This window comes from Helianthus annuus, chromosome 16, assembly GCF_002127325.2.
Source record: "Helianthus annuus cultivar XRQ/B chromosome 16, HanXRQr2.0-SUNRISE, whole genome shotgun sequence".
In the NCBI taxonomy this organism is placed as follows: domain Eukaryota; kingdom Viridiplantae; phylum Streptophyta; class Magnoliopsida; order Asterales; family Asteraceae; genus Helianthus; species Helianthus annuus.
Genome location: NC_035448.2, coordinates 2,276,437 through 2,292,570, shown reverse-complemented (window position 1 = coordinate 2,292,570; position 16,134 = coordinate 2,276,437). Strand labels below are relative to the sequence as shown.

General features: G+C 35.0%; 1 protein-coding gene across 1 annotated transcript; it reads right to left on the bottom strand.

Annotated features, from left to right (window-relative positions):
* Window positions 1-5,096: 5,096 nt before the first annotated feature.
* Window positions 5,097-8,504, bottom strand: LOC110916321 (CASP-like protein 1F2). The gene is made up of 3 exons (XM_022161064.2): window positions 8,141-8,504; window positions 7,918-8,041; window positions 5,097-5,524 (listed from the first exon to the last, which is right to left on the bottom strand). Exons 1-3 carry the CDS (start codon window positions 8,353-8,355, stop codon window positions 5,303-5,305), a joined length of 561 nt encoding a protein of 186 aa, XP_022016756.1. The 5' UTR covers window positions 8,356-8,504; the 3' UTR covers window positions 5,097-5,302.
* Window positions 8,505-16,134: the final 7,630 nt, after the last annotated feature.

Sequence of the window (16,134 nt, the reverse complement as noted above, 5' to 3'; positions counted from 1 at the left end):
CGGTCCCATTTTTTTTCTATTACAAGCATCGTTCACCAAGGCAAGCTGTAACAAAATAGATTTTCAAATGATAGATGTTTTTGGCGTTTAATGACACACAAATGATATATGTTATATAGGGAAATTTTATTCTTATCGCAAGTATGATCAACAGCCATGTGTAATGGTTTGTGGAAACCATGCGGTTTTGGCGTTTTTCAAGCATTGGATGATATAACCACACCAATTCAGTTGGTTTATTTGAACGTTTGGTTTAACGTTGTGCAAGAAATGTTTGTTGACGGCCGCATTATCACTTGCATGCCCAAGTATAGTGAAGAATGCTACAAGGAAATTTAGGCAGAAGTTTCTCCCAAAGTTATGCATCACAGGCAAAATGTCATCAAAGTAGAGTTTCACACGTCAAACCCTTCGAACTGGGTTGTCAACTCAGCCACTACGTGGTCTTTAGTTGTTGGCCTTTTTTTCATCTGCACGAGCACCCTTCCATTTGGTATACACGTTAAAGAGTTTATCAATTCTTCATTGATATGTACGGTATGGTTGCCAACATGTAGGTTGTTTGTCTTTTCACTGTAGTTTTAAACCAACCAGTACCCAAGCATTGTCAGTACGTTGTCTATTTTCAACTTTAGTGCAGCACCAAACTCCATTTGCTCTACTGCCTGTCTTTGATTTTGGTTTAGATTTATAAACCAACTAGTCAAGTTTGTAGGTTTTACTCTTGACAAAACCCTAGCTTCACTGAACTCATAATATGGTTCTTCCTCAACCTCAACATTCTGACTTAATACCTTCCTCTTATTGGCGTTTTGGGCCTTGCCTGTGTTCACATTTATTCTCACTCTCAACCTCTCCTCACCTATAAAAACATGATTAATTTTCATGGCGTTTAATAACATAAATGATACATGTTTTTCATAAGTCAATCACAAATCTTACATGTCGTTGAACAAGACAATAACAGATGATACATGGCATTTATAACACAAATAATACATGTTTTGGCCTTTAGTAACAAATCTATCAATTGGTACATGTTTTGGCGTTTAATAACATACGGATGATATATGTTTTTCAATAAGACAACACAGATGATACATGGCGTTTAATAATACAAATGATATATGTAAAATTCCGTTCTCATACATTTCAACATTATTAAACAAACGATGCAAATTTTGGCGTTTAGTAACAAAGTATCAAAGTGTATTACAACATCATAAAAAGTAACAATCTGTACCATGTTCTCTTGTTGTCTTCTTTCGTTGCTCGTTGGGTTTTTGGCGTTTTGGAGCAGATGAACCTTCCCCTTCCACACTCATAGAAACTGCAAATTTATTGTTAAAATTAGAACGCCAAAAACATCATAAACTAGCACAATGTAAATCGAAGTTAACTCACTATTTTTTTTTTTTTGCCTCTGGATCTGGTTTGATCTTTCGACGCAATAATATTTGTTGTTTCGCGTTTTCTAAGGTTTTCGCGTTTTCCGTAGGAGTCGAGGAGGTTTCTCTAGGGAAGTATATATGTTTCGGTCACGTTTGATGTGTTTTTGTAGATGTACATTTACCTCTTTACTCTTATTGAAGCATGTACACTTTAAAAAGTATATGTTATTTATGAAAACTCCACCGTGCAATCTTAGCCATAAAGTGTTTTGATCTGACGATCCATAACCGTTCTCACACTTCTCACCGTTTGCCCTAAATCCTGATCCTATACATATATATATATATATATATATATATATATATATATATAGAGAGAGAGAGAGAGAGAGAGAGAGAGTTCTATTAATATTTTTGTTATATTATTTATATGTATAAAGGAGATAAAATGTTTTTTTGATAAAAATGGCAAGTACTGAACTGTTTAGTGTGAGTTAACTGATCTTTTTGGATGGAGTTAGGCATTTGATTGCAATGACAAAAAAATGGAAAACTCAGGAACGCATAGGAGAAAAAAAAACTATTTGGACTAAAATGACAATTTGAGACAAACCTTAGAGACAAAAATGACAATTTACTCGCATTACAAAGGCAATCATTTTTCAGAATTCTACATGACTCGTATAGAGCTGACGTATCATCACGTCCATCACCTATCTGTCACTTTTGAAAGACTTCATACTACCTTATACAAAATATGAGTCGTATAGCTCTACAAGACTCATATAGGGTTTACATGCGACTTATGTTGCAGGCTTTGTCTGACTTTGGGAGTTGAAATTACCCTGTAGGAGCTGTATAGAGCTATCCGACTTGTACAGAGAGTATCGATTGAAGAAGTTTGAGTGTCCAAATAATATGATCCATATAAAAAGCCGTATGTGTTGACCAAGGAATGGGAGTAGGGAATCTGTCAGGCATACGAAAATGGTTCCATTGAAAAAGACAAATAAAAGTTCGGTGGTCACTTTGAGCAAAAAAAAAAAAAAAAAAAAAAAAAAAAAAAAAAAGAATACTCTAGTTTTGACGGTTGGTAATTTTGTATATTACAATAAAAATTACGTGGTATGTCTAAATTGTTGTTTTGGACCTCATCTTTAAACAGTCAGAAAATGGTTCCATTGAAAAAGACCAACAAAAGTTCGGTGGCCACTTTGAGCAAAAAAGAAAAGAATACTCTAGTTTTGACGGTTGGTAATTTTGTATATGTACAATAAAAATTATGTGGTATGTCTAAATTGTTGTTTTGGACCTCCTCTTTGAAAAATCGAAAACTTAGATCAAAACTATGCTAAAACATAACAAAAACAGTCCTTGAAACCACGGATAAACATTAGCTTTCGTTGCTGTGACCCACATAGAAAGTAGGATGCTTAGTATTCAAATCGAACTTGAAATTCTCAAAGTGCGAATCAAATCTACTTAGAATTCAGTAATCGAATTAATGCAAATTTCTGATTTTTTTATTCGACTCAAATTAATATACATTTTATCTTTCTTATATTACATACACAGAGAGTATGTAATATAAGAAAGATAAAATGTATATTAATTTGATTCTCATCTCGCCTGGCCGATAAATCAGACTGGCCCCATAATAAAGCGAAAGTAATGTACGCAATCTATCTCCTCACCGCATGGTACCTTTGGAGGAATAGAAATAACAGAATTTTCAATAAAAAACAGTTGGATCCGAGTCGGTTAGTGGAAGAGATAAGAGAAGAATCTTTCGAATGGATAAGGATCAAAGCGAGACGTACAGGAATGACATGGAACGAGTGGAAGCTTTTCAGATTCTCGGAGTAAAGATAGGGTAGTTTCATGTTTAGTTTCTTGAAGTTGTGTCTAACTGAGTTCTGATTGGTTTCCTCGAATTATTGTACTTGATTTGGTCTGCGGCTGCATAGCATCTTGCTATGTGTCGTTTTGACCGTTGACGTACTTGAATAAAGATTCCATTGTTGTTGTTAAAAAAAAAACATACACAGAGAGAGAGAGAGAGAGTAGCAAAAAAAAAAAAAAAAAAAAAAACCTTTAAACTTTATCATTCGGGTCTCCTAACATTCAATCTAATGATTAACTCAACAAATAGTTATTTTTTAACACCTGTTTTAAAATTATTGTTTTAAAATTATTAATTAAATGTCTAATATTTTTTAACACCTATTTTAAAAACACTAAATGTCTAATATTTTGGTTGCTTCCACAGTTCCGCTCCATTTGACAGACATTATTGAAGAACAATAAGTCGATTAAGGGGCTGTTTGTTTACCTCTTAATGAGGCTCTTAATGGTTCAGACCTCTTACTGGTTCAGCACTTAATGGTACAGACTGTTTGTTTCATGAGCAAATGTCTGAATGGTTCAGACATTTGCCTCCGAATGGTTAAGATTTATACAGAGTCTGAATGGTTAAGACCTCTAATCTGAATTGGTCAGACATTTGCCTCTTAACGGTTAGCATTATACAGGCTCTTAATGGTTCAGACCTCTTACTGGTTCAGCACTTAACCATTCATATGTTGCCAAACAGCCCCTAAGAGAATTTTGTATTCAGTTTCGAGTTCCACTCCATTTGACAGACATTATTGAATTTGTGTTCAATTTTCAAATTTATTTAGACTTAAATAAATTTTGAATTGAACTCAACTCAACCATCATCACATTTTTAAGTTGGATTGAATTTGCTTCTAACTCAGTAATGAGGTTGAGAGTTTTAGTTACATGGTTTAGTATAATTGAGTGTATGAGTCAGTAAACTCCAAATTTTGGAAAACTACTTTGACCAAAACATAATATAAAATTATGGGGCTACATTTGAAATTTTTTTAAAAGATGGCTCAGTTTTAACTTTTCAATGCAAGTGTTTCCTTTGATTTTTTATTCAGCTAAGGTTTTTCTTTTCTCAGTTTTTCATCTTTTTTCAATTATTTATGTTTGGCTAGAGTTTTTTTTTTTTTTTTTTTCCTCTCTTTTTGGATTATTCCATCATTAGGATTATGGTAGTTGAATTTATAGGTTATGTGTTTATTTGTTCCACTTTTACACATATTCAAATTGTGTTTGTAGATTTTGATTTCATTTATACCGTTTGAATGGATTTTGAAGTAAGAAATATTAGTGAACGCCAACATCCAAATCCGATATGTGTAGATTTCTTCACCGTCGCTTGCTTCTTATGAAACAACTCACATAATGCGTAACCAAAAATTTGGTGTCGTGATCTAGATAAAAGTTTAATGACCCTTAAAGAGACATGTACCAGTCAACGCACAGCCACACTATACTATTTACATTACACAAGATTTACACCATTTTGGCTAATCAATAGACGTAGACTTTGATCTATTTTTTAGCCAAAGAAAACCCAGAGCCTTCACATCTCCTGTGATGTCTAATGTCTTAGATTTTTGCCTCCTTATCCGAAAAGATTTTCTCATTCCTAGTTCTCTAAATGCGCCAACAGGATATAATAATGATCCATTGAACCACCACTTTTCTAGCCTTCTAACTCTTAAGTAATATTACTTTTGTATTTATTGACCCCTAAAGTATCTATCATTCATCTAAAGTAATATTACTTTTGACCTTTTGTATTTATTGACCCCTAAAGTATCTATCATTCAAGGTCACACTTTATGGCTTGAGGGGCAGCTAGATTCATTACATCCTTAAAAGAGGTAGTTACATATGCATTTCTGTCCGATTCATTAAAAACATACCAAACATGACACTCATTAAAAATAAATAAAAATTTTAATTAAAAAAATCCCAAATTACTACTACCACAGCTAATTTCCCACTTCATGAGCGGCATATAAGTCATTTCACATATGATATCTATCACTCTTTTAAACCTTGATTTGCCTCGCTTTATTCGCAGACATGACTGCAAGAACCATATAACAAAATAGAGCTAGGAACCCCAAGATCAAAGAAGCAGCGACATGATGACAAAATTTTCCAAAATCGTTACAAATCGGCATCCAACCCGCATGGCTATTCCCATACTTGCCCACTTGAGCATAAGTAGTCGCGGCTCCAAATCCACCCGCCAACAATATCACTATCATCTGCATATCACAAACTAAATCTAAATACCTAACTCGTATGAATATGTAATCTTACAATAGATATAATCATATAAGACACTATCCAATAGTGGAAATTGATGTTTTAAAACCCCACATTTTGGGAGGTGAGGGTTTCAGTGTACATAAAAGCAATAAATGTTGTCTTTCCTAGTTAAGAAAATTGTGAGTCCCAAGGTCGAGGGTTTCAGTGTACACTATCCAATAGTGGAAATTGATGTTTTAAAACCCCACATGATCGGGTTTTTAACGGCTCTACTCCGAAGGTCGACGAAGTGTTTAGGTCAATAAAGTCTGTCGGTTTTTTATGGTTCAGGAACAAGTCTAAATGTATAGATGTTAGTTGGGATAGTTGGTGTAAATTTGTTTAAGGTTGTGTAGGTGGTTGGGTCGCCCGCTGTTTTTGGTCGGGTTGACCGTGCTTTAATGAAGTTTTCGTTTCAAAAAAAAAAGAATTGTGAGTCCCAAGTGGCACAAATTCTTAGGGATTTAGGAATGGAGAATCTTCATGGACACTTTTCTTTTTCTTCAAGTTAACACCACATTGAAATTGAAATTGAAATAATTAAATTTTGAGTTGGTCTAATCGTGTTTGAGTTAGCATGTCCAACCTATAAGATGTGTTTGGGTTGTACTGAAACTAACTTTTTTTTGAACGAATAATTTCTTTAATTATTATCATCTATGCGACTTGAATCCAAGACCTTCCCCTTCCCAACTTAGATGTTTTAAAGGTTTTGCTTTTGCCAATAGACCACCACCCAATTGGTCATACTGAAACGTAACTAAGTGGGCTAGTCTGTTAAAATTAGAATATTGTTTATTAAATATATATAAATCATAAGTTAAAATTGTCAGAACATTTACAACCAGCCAATCAACCCATCCATTTAGAATAATCGGTTACAAGGTTGACGTCTTTAACACAAATAAATATATGGATCTTCTTCCATTTCATCAATTAAAACCTGCCAACCCACTACCACAAACCATAGATCTAGATCAAAACTCCAACATAATTGTCGATCTGTGGCGGACCCAGGAATTATTTTTTGGGGTGCGGATGAGGTGTTCAACCATATATTCAAGGGGTGTGGTCAGGATTTTTGCCTAAAATATACACTAATTTTTTTTTCAAAGGGTGCAGCCATCCACCTTAACCAAAGGGTGAGTCCGCCCCTGTTATCTATAAACTTTGACTTCTTGACTATTTAATCGAAATTAAATAAGTTAAGGAATTCAAACACTGAGAGCAATTATCTCCTATGCTACAACTTTTAACTTAATGCTTCAACAAGAATTCATATCAAGATCAATTATTATATTACAGCTACTATTAGGTTACGTAACACTATTTTTAAATTACACCAAATTTTACCCCATACCAGGAATTGAACCCTGGTCTCTCCCCAAAAGTAGGGCTGACAATCGATATCTGTATAAGACACGATTAGACTTGTTTACTGAAAAAGTACACAATACTTGTGTTATACGCGTCGTCAGAGACTTGTTAAACCCGATAAAACAAGATTTGTCTGCCTTACTCAAGAGACACAAAGCCTCTACCACCCCACCAATTAAAGTGGCGATGGCTATAGCTACTAATTAACAAGAGTTTATAAAGTCATCACCCCTTTGGTGGGGTAGTAGAGGCTTTGTACCTTTTGGGGAGAGAACAATGTTTAATTCCTCACATGTGGTAAAATTTGGTGTTATTTATTTAAGAGTATATTATGTAATCTTTGTCGTTAAAAAAACAAGAGTTTATAAATATTATATATACATATATATATATATATATATATATATATATATATATATATATATATATATATATATATATATATATTGTAATATGTTATTAAAGCTGTCATTAATAATGGAAACTAAGAACCCTATAATTGTAAAGTAAATCAATTATCATTTTTTTAACGGCAAGTCAATTCTCATTTAACGAACATCATAATGATCCCCACCAGTTACATTGCTATCAACGTGAATGGACTTAATTGTGACATTATTGGTTAATAATTACCTTTAAAGTGTTATGATCAACAACGACTTTTTAACGTACAAATGATGAAAAATAAAAATAAAAATTGATCTGCGTAGATCTCATGGTAATTGGTAAACCCTTTGGCTTACAACACCAAGCCCCGAATTCGATCTATGGGGTATCGAACCCGGATACCCCAAGGAGGAAACCACCAAATGGCATAAGACGCCCTGACCAAACGAGCGGGCCCACGTTAAAAAATTTATTTTCTTGTGGATTAATTTTATTCGTATCATTCACACGTTAAAATTTGTTTGTATCAGATCCCACCCCACATTTAAATATTAAAAAAACAACTAAAAATATAAAAAAATGTTACCAGATCATGAAGGAACAAGAAGAAATAATTGAGAGAGTTTGACAATTTTCGACTGAGTACAAAAACTGGCAGCAACGACAACACAGAGAAGGCACACGCGACAACATTCATCATCGTAAAAAACCTGCGTAAAAAAACAAATAAAAAAACATAATCATGACACGTGACACAAGCAGCAGATTTCACACACACGAGTGAAATAAACATAAACATAAACATGTACTTGAAGGCAGGAGAGTAAGTGTAACGCGCGTCAAGATTGGTTCCAAAAAGAACCTTGGACTGGCGACTGTTAAGCATCAAACAAGCGGCCGCAATTGAGGCGGCGGCCGCAGCGAGTCTGAGTGAGACTTGTGAAAGCATGAAAGATAAGTGTGTGACTGGAGCTGGGACTGGTCGGATTTTAAGGATACCGGAGTTGTTGTTTTCAGTTGACATTGTTAGTTTTGTGGAAGTGAACCTTAATTTTGGAGGTGAGTTTGGTTGTAGGGAGGGGGTTGGTTTATTTATAGTGAAGGTATGTAGGGATAAATGAGGGTGTGATTATATTGGGATATTTTGGTCATGGAGGAGACACTCACGAGTCACGCCCACGGGTTGGAATTTCAGAAATGGTATATTTGTGTGATTTAGCTACTTTCTTGGTATTAAATTATTTATGATTTTATAACCCGACATGGATGATTGGATTGATTCAAAAAATCGGATAATCTTATATAAATAACTTAGACATGGATGACTGGATTGATTTTAAAAATCGGATAATCTTATATAAATAACTTAAAAACTAATATATATATATATATATATATATAGGATCAGGATTTAAGGAAAACGGTGAAAAGAGTGGAAATGGTGAGAACGATTATGTATCGTCAGATCAAAACAATCTATGGACTAAATTGGCGCGATGACGTTATCGTAAATAACATCAGTTTTATTACTAGAGCGTGCTTCATTACAGGTAAAAAAGGGTAAACATACTTTCATATATAAAACGCCAAATAAATACAAAACGCCCATTTTATTACTGCGTAGTTTTTTCTGTGTTTTAGTTAAGGTCTTAGCCTACAAAAACGCCATAAATATAAACGCAAATCCTGAGAGATGGGGACATGTAACAGACTAAACAGATAGGCTGAGCAAAAACGGATACTTTGTTAATTAGATTTATTGTTATAATAATATCCCGGATAAACTACGCGCCAAAAACATCATATAAAGAGAAACGTCTCAGCACCTCCGTTGATCACATAAAAAAACACAAAAACACAATGCTTCCTAAATACCACTCACTGTAAAACGCCAAAAAGTTAGAAAAATCAACGATGGCAAACATCGTTTCTTTGGTACTCAGTAATGTTCTGTTTGAAGTTTCGCTGAATGGTTTGTTAGATGAGGGGAGTAAGATTTTGCTGCATGAGATGGACAAATTTCAAGAAAAAGATATTGATGACGCTGATGTGTCATTTTGTCTTCTTTGTTCTTGAAGAAGGTTTGGATGAGGAGAAGAGACCGATCCCAGTATAAATGTTATTTTGAACTCGATAATGATAATGAAGATGACGTGTAAATAGCATCCACCCACACGATGTCGATCTATGTCTCGAACATCCATAAATCCACTTCAACACACGAACAACAAAAAACCACACCAAAACCAAAGCATCATTTATTTGTGACAGTTCTTGTAGTTTCAAAAGGAGAAAGAGACTGACAATGAAGATTTAGAAGATAAATTGCTTCTATTTTTTTTTTTTTTTCTGTTGTTTGTTATGTAATTTTCAGCTAAGAAACAAAAATATCCATTAAATTCTCTAAAAAAGATATAATAAAACGTCAAACTGGCAAATGCTTGTGAAACGTCATCATGACATAAAACGCCCAAACTACCAAACTATAATAAAATTACTTTGGACAAATACTATTCTAATAAAACTCAAAAAAAGAGTATAAAACAATATGCAAGAAAATAGAACAAAGTGTCGTTTTTATCTAAACACCATTGAAAATACAAAACGCCATAATTACAACCATAAAGATGGGACGTGTTACAGTCATAAGCAGATGAAGCTGAAAAGAAAACAGTAACTACGAACAGTAAAATGAAGCGACAGAAACATTATTACTAACATTTATTATATTAAAAGCTATTAAATGGGAAATTGAATTTATTTATCTTTTCAAAACGCCATTATTACATGTCACTTTATAGAATTGCATCCTACATGGCGGGAAAAAAGTCATTATAAAAGTAGAACATGTAAACACAATTTAACACACCACAGATTGTCTAAAACGTCAAACATTGTCCAAAACGTCATAATACTTAGAAAAATGGCTAAGGTTATTGCATGGAGGTTTGAGAGATCAGAGAGACGTTTCATGCTAAAGTTCTCTAATAGGAGAAGGGTGAAGGTCAAGACAATCAAAGCCATACTTAGTATGGATGAAGGGGTTCAGAAGGATATTCTGGCCCTTAGGGTTCAAATGGCCAACGATTGTGAAAGAACTCGAACAGTAATAAGAAGATTGGAGAGACATATGTCCCTAATGAAACTGACTCAAGTGGAAGAGAGGACAACGGAGCAGTTGACGTATCAGAAAATGCGACCACGAGGCATTCTTTCGATCATAAAAAAACAGAACCCCGAAAATGTGTCAACAAGAAATACAATATACAATGCACGATCGAAGTTGGGTTGGAGGGAGCAGGTTGGCGAGACTCCAATGCAAACACGTTATGGAGTACCTTCTCGCATGTGTTACTTATAGACTCTACCTGCAATACCAACCGATACAAAATCCATATAATCTAAAATAAATTATTTTTATATCAAACGTCAAGGTTTAAATAAAGCTAAAATCCATATAATCTAAAATAAATTATTTTTATATCTCAGATAATATCCATCCATTTCAGAAAATAGATTATTTTGTAATACCATATAAGTTATAAATAAAGACTTTATCAAACGAGCTCCGTTAAACATTACATTGGATTGGTGGTTGGGATCTTTAAAAACATGTGAAAAAATAATTTACATATGTTTTTAAAGTAATAATAACTGTTTGAAGCATTTCGGTAATAAAACCGTTTTGAGTGAAGGTGAGCATGTTGATCACATAACCAGTTAATCAGTTATAAAGTAGATAAATATGATAACTGGTTATATAACTAGATTTAAAAGCGAGTGAGATAGGTGATTTACTAATCCTTAAATTACATACAAAAGCAAAATATCTACTTGGTTATGTATTTACTTATCCTTATAGTTAATTTACATTTAATTGTTTGATATTAAAAAATACGTCCCGTTTATAATATATATATATATATATATATATATATAGGGGACCGCTAGAATGAGAACCACCCCGAGTTGTAAGAACCACGAGAACCGCGACCCGCGGGTGGCCGTTGACCACGAAATTTTTTTTACACCTAGATCCGTATATTTTAAGACCGGGTGTAAATTTTGGGTTCAAACGGCGCGCCCGAGGGGGTAGTTTTTTACGCCCAAAGTTTGGGTTTTTTTAATTTTTTTAATTTTTCTTTTTTTTTAACCAAACTTTGGGCGTAAAAAACTACCCCCTCGGGTGCGCCGTTTGAACCCAAAATTTACACCCGGTCTTAAAATATACGGATCTAGGTGTAAAAAAAATTTCGTGGTCAACGGCCACCCGCGGGTCGCGGTTCTCGTGGTTCTTACAACTCGGGGTGGTTCTCATTCTAGCGGTCCCCTATATATATATATATATATATATATTGTATAGATATGGGCGCTCGAGGGGCAAAAGTGAAATGCACTAATTTAACGTTATTTTACTAATTTCGTGAAAATAATGTTAAAAGAAGAGGATGGTTAATCATACATCATGTGGTGGCGTTGATAGCAGAAAGACAAGGGAGTACACGCACTAATTGGCCTTTGTGTTAATTGTCGAGTGTTATATGTCTTATGTCCAAGGTTTGATACACAACTACCATCGAGTAGGGGGTCTATCGAGTAGGGGGTCTAACTGGAAACAGCATCTCTATTCCTACAGGGTAGATGTAAGGTTGTCTACATCTTACCTTCCTCAAACCATATCTTATCTTTGCTACTGGTGAGATTTACTGAGTATGATGATGATTATGACAGCATTAGAAAACATAAATAGTAATCAATTTTTTGCAGCAAAACTCAGGCCCACATTACAATTATATAGTACGCATTGGTAACTTGTAGTATCTAATTAACCAAGGGAAGTGAATCATTAAAGAGTTTATGGGGCCATAGAAGTATAGAAGATATTGGTATCTCGATTTTTGGGTTAGTTGCACAAGATGTTTATTCTTACTAAGGCCAGGCGAGGTGGTCATAATTAGGGGCGGATCTATCCTTCATGGTGGGTGGGCGGCCGCACCCCTTGAACAAAAAATTTTTAGTGTTATTTTTCTCGTAAAATCCCGACCGCACCCCTTGGAAAATCTCGACCGCACCCCATGGAAAATCTTGACCACATCCCTTGGGAATTTTCAGCCGCACCCATTGGAAAAAAAAATGTTAGGAATTTATAAAAAAAATTGTAAACACTGATTTAAACCTTGTTTATTTTGTATGTGATAGGAATATGGGCTATGGTTGAACACTTGAAAATCCTTGTTTATTTTGTATGTGATAGGATTAGGAGGGAACCATGAGTAGAGAAGTTATGACGCGATTTCTCAAGAGGAAAGAGGTTGAACCATTTTTTTTTTTCGCCAGATTTTTCTAATTAAAGACTAAGGTATGTTTTAGATAAGTTTTTTTTGCTCCTTTATTTAATGATTAGGAGAAATAGAAGTAGAGAGAGTTTGAACTTTGATGCTTTGTTGTTGTTACTTTACTTATGATGGTTTTTTATGCTTTTTATTTGTTTTACTTGAAACTTTGTTTGTTAATGTGATAGGGAGTTAGGAACTAAGGTTTGATTGTTTGACAATTGAAATTGACCCGACCCGATCTGATCCGACCCGCTATGAAACTTTGTTTGTTTATGTTTACATGACCCGACCCGACCCGATTCGACCCGCTATGAACCGAATTTTTTTATATAGCTAGGGATCTAAAATCTTTAAAAAAATTCCGCACCCCCAGAAAAAATTTCCTAGGTCCGCCACTGGTCATAATACAACGAGTGATAGATCAAAATAACGCGTGGAAATAACGAAATCCCACCCCCACCTCCATATATAACGCGTTATATATTAACGAAAACATGATTTCGTTATTTTTACAACGCGTGATGGGTTTATTTGTGAGTGTAATTGTTGGTTGGGGGAAATTGTTGGGTGTGGTGGTGAGTGATGACCACCCCCACTAAAAAAGGTTGTGAGTGATGGAAAAATGGTTGCTGACATAGCGGAACATGATTGGATATTGTGAGTGATGGGAAAATGGTCACTAGTGACCACCCCCTCCCCCTAAGTGGTGTAAGTTTAAGTTTCATAAAATGGACATTAAGTGGTTTTAGAAGTAGATGTTTAGACTCTCTGTTATGGGGTGGAGGCTTCAAAGGGTTTGTTGTGGAGATCTTCACTCAGACTCTTTATGTGAAATGTGGTATTGAGTTGAGGTGACTAAATATAATTTGTTGATAGATTATTAATATAAAAAAAAATCAATAAACTTTGTCTCACACCCGTGGTTAGCTCCCAGCCAAGTGGAGCAAAGCCCCGTTTGTGCCCATCATAATCGTGTCCGCGCCCTCTTAGCTTGATGTGGCCACCCCTTACGCCCCAATGATTAATAAAACATCAAAACACAGCCTTAAAGGGGTGGGTGCTCGCCGTTAAAAAAAGTACAAAATATTATATATTATATTATATTATATCATTTATTATTTATGTTCGTGTTCAAGTCACATTATTTGCTTTTATATAGTATTTTCAATTTTCAACACTTTTATAGTACGTAATAGTTATTATCAATGTAGGGTTAGTCCACTTATAAAGGCACGTGCCAGAACAACAACCGGCTACACCCATGACCAACTGTATTAGCATGTGACCGAATGTATGCTTCACTGGAATGATGTAGCAAACTAATACATCGAAATAGAAAGGCAAACGAGCAACAAGCTACGCTGCTAGTTCATTTTTAATAGCAAAACTAAGTCTCTTAAAAACAATATTCATAAATCTTGGTGTCATAACATAACTATGTATGACCCGTTAGGTCTCGAATATGGATGATGTGAAGTTTGAACTGTATTTTTTTTTTTAACTCGTTTTATGTTCATAGCTTAGGGTGTAAGGGGCACTCACCTAAGAGGTGAGTCCCCTCTCTTACGCCCAACCAATCAATCAGTGCCACGTCAACTCCCCTCTTAAACTCCCCTAACACCCCATTTTGATGGCGGCACTCCCCTCTTAGGGGAGTTGGTTTTTTTTTTTTTTAAATTATGCATGTTTACAAATTAAAAAAATATTAATAAAAATAAAAATTAAATAAAAGACATTTGATTAAATTAAAAAAAAATACATTCAAACTAGAAAAAAAATTACATTCAAACTAGAAAAATATAAAAACAAACTACTCGTCGTCCGAATCAACTTCAAGGTGATGCAGATCTAAACTTCCGAGATGCTCAACGAGATCGTGTTTTAGTCTCCAATGCGTGTCTTCGTCAATGAGCTCCGTATAAGCTGTATCATCGAAGACGGGTTCGACTGGAGGATCTTGAAAGAAAATTAAGCTAGTATCGCTTGACGATGCCGTGTCTAGTAGCTCCGCTTGTTGGATGAGATTTTGGAAGAAAATTAAGCTAGTATCGCTTGACGATGCATCTCCATCGTCGGGAAAGTCGGGTAGGGTAGAAAGAAACGGAAGCTTGGAATCCATTTTGTATTTGAAAGATTTGAGTTTGAGAGTTTTGGTGTGAGTTTGAGAGTGGTGAGTGTGGTAAAAAAAATTGATTTAGGTTGGTTAGATATATATTGTTTAAAAAAGTTGAATTTTTTTTTTATAAAAGTGACCGTTGTCAAACGGTCTATTTCCGAAAATCGTGCCAAACCAAGCGGTAACTCCACACCGCTCCCTATCACCGATTCGGGTCCCCGCTTTGATGGCGGCGGTGTTCCCGATCGGTGACTAGGGTCATCGAACCCCCTTCCCGCGAACGCCCCGTAGACCCTTATACTCAACTAACACAAGAAGAAAAAGAAAAGTGATGTTTCACATGATCATAGTTGGCACATGGTTTCTTTTGGTTAGATGAAGGGAAACTATGTGCAGCAAAACAAGTGTTGAATTAACCAAACCTAAAACATAGGTAGGTAGTTACTAGTTAAAGCCTACAAAAAGCTGCTAAATAATATTGGGTAGCCCTAAGTATTTAAAGCCACCCAATCCATGACCAAATTTGGGTCCATGAACCTCTTGAACATGTTAGGCTCATGGTCTACAGTCCATATATAATATTATTAACAAGGAAATTTTGCCAGGAAATTTAATATATCCCTTATCTAATGTATTTATACATCTGATGACAAAAAAGTATGGCAAGCGTTAGCTTTTATAAAATTGTTTATGTTGACCGTTCAAAAAAAAGTGTCGCGTCGATAAATTAACAACATCATCGATTTACATACAACATGATTAACTACCTTAGCGCCAACTGGCATGTCACTCAAGTCGTAGTTGCCCAAGAAAGTACGAATTGGAGTCTTTTCAGGATTGCTCAGGACCCATAATAAGTGTAAAAATAAGTTCTTTTTGCACTAACGTATACTTCAAATGCATACTCGAGCAAAGATTAAAAACTTTCAACATACCAACTGGATGCGACCTTTCATAGGGACCCGAAAACGAGTTTTATCCACTTGTGGGTCATCAACGCTAAGACTATTCTTCATTTTTCGACAAGCAAGGTCAATGGATGAGTAGAAGAGTAAGAAATTATCCCCATCAGAAACCCGTCATCTTCTGTACCAAATAATATTATAATCAAAATCAAAATCATGTATTCATTGTCACCAGTCAACAAACTTCGTAAAAACAAAGTCAATAAATAAAACGACCTGGCACACCAAACGTCCCGATCACAACTCTTCAAAGGACCCAATCCACGACCTTCTCACTTGTAGTCCACCGGGAGTCCTACATAACTTATGACATTGGGTCAAAAAAGTCAAATTTTGATCCCAGTCACCCAATAGCAAAGCTAAGGTATGGTCTCAGGAAGATCTAA